We start from the raw sequence: 3,569 nt of genomic DNA on the forward strand, positions 1-3,569 counted from the left end.
TTGTAATATCACAGAATAACTAATCATATAAAAATATAACCTTAATCTAAACATACATTTATTATTTATGGCATCGCCATGTTTTAGATAGTACAGTTGACGCATGCGTCGTAAAGTATTGTACGAAGAATTTCGGCTACTGTCGTAACTGTGTATGGTTAAACTGTGATCTAGGACTCTAGTCTAATACGGGTTTTACCACCTCGGGCCTAAGGACTCCTGCACACTGGATGCGGAAATGCTTGCCGCGCGGCAAAATGCGATGTGATAGCCAATGGACGTGTCATCTTTCTTTAAGAGCTGTAAGTTTATTGGCTACCGCGTTGTGTCTTGTCGCGCGGCAAGCGTTTCCGCGTTCAGTGTGCAGGTACCCTAAAACGTGTCTGACGAGGATATCGCCCGTTCTACGCGCGCCCCGTCGTGTCGCGTTCGATCTGTCGTTGGATGCGCGCGTGATGAGGGTGACGTGAAGGACCCGTCGAGCGCGGTGCGAGGAACTCGAGGATTGCGAGGGGGGGGTCACTACCCAAAATTAACGTGAATCTCGCCGGCAACTTCCCGGACGCGCCGCTCCTATTCGGAGCGCGTCTCGCAGGGCTGCCCTTACGTGGAGGATAGATTAAATTATCGTTATTAAATAATTGAATAACACGTATATCCGGGGCCTCCTCAGTCCTCCTCTGGCCTCGTCATTTTACGTTTACGCCGTGCCGATCGTCCCAAGGATCCGGTGAATTGACTTTCTCTGGTACCACCGGTAAGACAAGAATTTTTTTGTGTCTTTTTTAAAGGGATTTCTCTCTTGATATCGCCATGCGATACGGGCAAATTTTAATCGAAAGATTCATGTAAAATTACACGTCACGCTGTGATCCACGTTGTCTGCGGGGGCGTGTGTGTGTATGTGAATTCGAGGTTAAGTTTTGCATGATTCGTCGCCTTTAAATTTTTTTTTTTTGCGAATCTTTTGGTCTTTTTGTTGTTAGCGACATCTCGTCACGTGCTGCTTCAAGTCGTATAGTACGCGCTTAAGTGAATTAATGGATCAGGCGAAGGCGGTGATCTAATTTTGTTTTTTTTTCTTGTTTTTGTTTTTTCAGGAATATGAACATTCAGAAATGGCAAGAATCGTAGCGTGCATCGTGTTGGTTTGCCTGAGCGTGTGTTGTAGGTTATTAAATGCGGATAAGAATAGCGACAACAATATCAGTGATGCGATACAGAAGTCGAATTACGAAAGCCCGGAGGTCTTCGGCTTCGCTCACCTAGCGGAGCACTTCGACAGCGAGGAGAGATTTAGGAAAGCATGGATGTTATCGGAGACGAGGAAGGACGATATCGACGAAGATATCGCTAAATACGATGGTTAATATAAAATTTTTGTATACGCTCTTCAGCTGGATCTACAATGTGCTCTTTGCTTTTTACCTCTTGCGACTTTTTCCCTTCGTGCGACCGTTTTACCGACAATCGTGTTTCTTGTCAATATGTTTTCTGTCTCTTTCGAAGTTCGTCAACATTTATCCCGGGCGAAAATGAAGGATCAGGATATAAGAGGCAAAAAGGCAAGGATGATAAAAAGAAAAGCGAGAAACAAAATGCAAAGAGTACATTATAGATACAGCCAAATTATTGTATTCTCCTCTCTTGTATGAAAATAAATTGGATAAAATTACCTTTTTTTTTATCGTCTTTCTGTTATTCATTATAGGAATCTGGTCCATCGAGGAACCTAAGAGACACGGCGAGGATGGAGATTTAGGATTAGTCCTTAAGAGCAAAGCTAGACACGCTGCTGTTTCTACTTTATTAACTAAGCCATTTTACTTCGAAGACAAGCCCTTGATTGTACAGTACGAAGTTAATTTCCAGGAGGGACAGGAGTGCGGTGGTGCCTATCTTAAGTTGCTTACGCTAGATAAGCATGGTGATTTGAAACAGTTCCAAGATAAAACACCATTCACTATAATGTTTGGGCCTGATAAATGTGGCAATGATCACAAGGTATGCACTTCCTTTATTTTACACCCAATTTAAGTGAACTGACAAAACATAGTGGACAAAACAATACGCATATCTTAAATTCATGCTTATTTTTCTTTATCAGGTCCATTTTATATTTCGACATAAGAATCCACTGAACGACACGATCACCGAGAAACACTGTAAGAAAGCTAAGGACCGAGTGGAGGATTACTTCAAAGATAAGCAGCCGCATTTGTATACACTGATCGTACGGCCTGATAACACTTACGAAATCAAAGTAGATAATAAGCTCCTAAACTCGGGCTCGTTGCTAGACGATTTTGAGCCCCCTGTGAATCCGCCTCTGGAGATAGAGGATCCCGACGATAAACAGCCCGAGGATTGGGACGATCGGGAAAAGATTCCCGATCCGATGGCAGAGAAGCCCGACGACTGGGACGAGGACGCCCCGGCGCAGATAGTCGACGAGGAGGACGTTATGCCGGTGGGCTGGCTCGAGGACGAGCCGCCCATGATACCGAATCCAGATTCGGTCAAGCCCGACGATTGGGATAACGAGATGGATGGCGAATGGGAGGCTCCGGAAGTACCGAATCCAAAGTGCGAGGACGTTCCTGGTTGCGGACCGTACAAGCAGAAAATGAAGAAAAATCCGCGATATAAGGGAAAGTGGCTGGCGCCGCTCATTAACAATCCTAATTACAAGGGAAAATGGAAGCCTAGACTTATACACAATCCTGATTACTTTAATGATGAACATCCGTTCAAGATGTTGCCAATTGTATGTGAAGAACGGAATATGTTACTTAACTACGTAAATATTTATCATAGGTATAACATGTACAAATATATGTTTTTTTAGAACGCTGTTGGTTTCGAGCTGTGGTCCATGTCTCCTGACATATATTTCGACAATCTAATTGTGACAAACGATGAAAATGTTGCAAAGAAATGGGCGGCAGATACTTTTGAGGTTCGACGTGTCAAAATTGCTGCGGAAAGTGTAAGTACCCTTTCGTCTGCAATCTAACGATGTTTTCTTTTTTTTTTTCCACATGTCCCATGACTATACAATAAATTTTTGCAATGGAAATATGTATGTAAAACATGTTACACGAAGAGATAATATTGTATATAGAATATAAATGTGTATGTATGTGCAAATCTATCGACTTGTCAGATCTGAAAATTGACTTTTGAAAATGGACAATTAATTCTTTAGTATGCAAATTTATAATATGCAGGATTCTTTGTGGGGTCGAATGATGAGAGCGATGAATTACAAGCCTGGATGGTGGGCATTGTATTTCTTGTATTGCGCGATACCAGTTGTAGCTTACATCTGGTATCTATGCAAACGAGCTCGCGAGGTACAATATTCGTATAGATACGAAAGATAAAAGTTGAAGGAAAATATTGAAAAGTACTTGCTTGAAAACATATTAAAGTATATTATATGTACAAACTAGGGCTGGTGATTTCCTTCGAAGGTTTCGAAAGATCGGCATTGAAATCTTCGAAATTCGAAGCTTCGATACTTTAAACTTTGAACCTTCGAAATTCAAAATTATACAATTATTAAT

General features: G+C 41.9%; 1 protein-coding gene across 1 annotated transcript in view; it reads left to right on the forward strand.

Moving 5' to 3' along the window:
• Positions 1-405: 405 nt before the first annotated feature.
• LOC105451458 (calnexin) overlaps positions 406-3,569 on the forward strand; it is a 5,530-nt gene continuing 2,366 nt past the window's right edge. Inside the window, exons 1-5 of the mRNA XM_011691908.1 lie at positions 406-757; positions 1,101-1,365; positions 1,712-2,004; positions 2,108-2,767; positions 2,849-2,989. Coding sequence (XP_011690210.1) covers positions 1,119-1,365; positions 1,712-2,004; positions 2,108-2,767; positions 2,849-2,989 — 1,341 coding nt within the window. The 5' untranslated portion in view covers positions 406-757; positions 1,101-1,118. The remainder of the gene's footprint in view (positions 758-1,100; positions 1,366-1,711; positions 2,005-2,107; positions 2,768-2,848; positions 2,990-3,569) is intronic.

The sequence above is a fragment of the Wasmannia auropunctata genome, unplaced genomic scaffold (assembly GCF_000956235.1).
Source record: "Wasmannia auropunctata unplaced genomic scaffold, wasmannia.A_1.0 LD336051.1, whole genome shotgun sequence".
Lineage (NCBI taxonomy): Eukaryota > Metazoa > Arthropoda > Insecta > Hymenoptera > Formicidae > Wasmannia > Wasmannia auropunctata.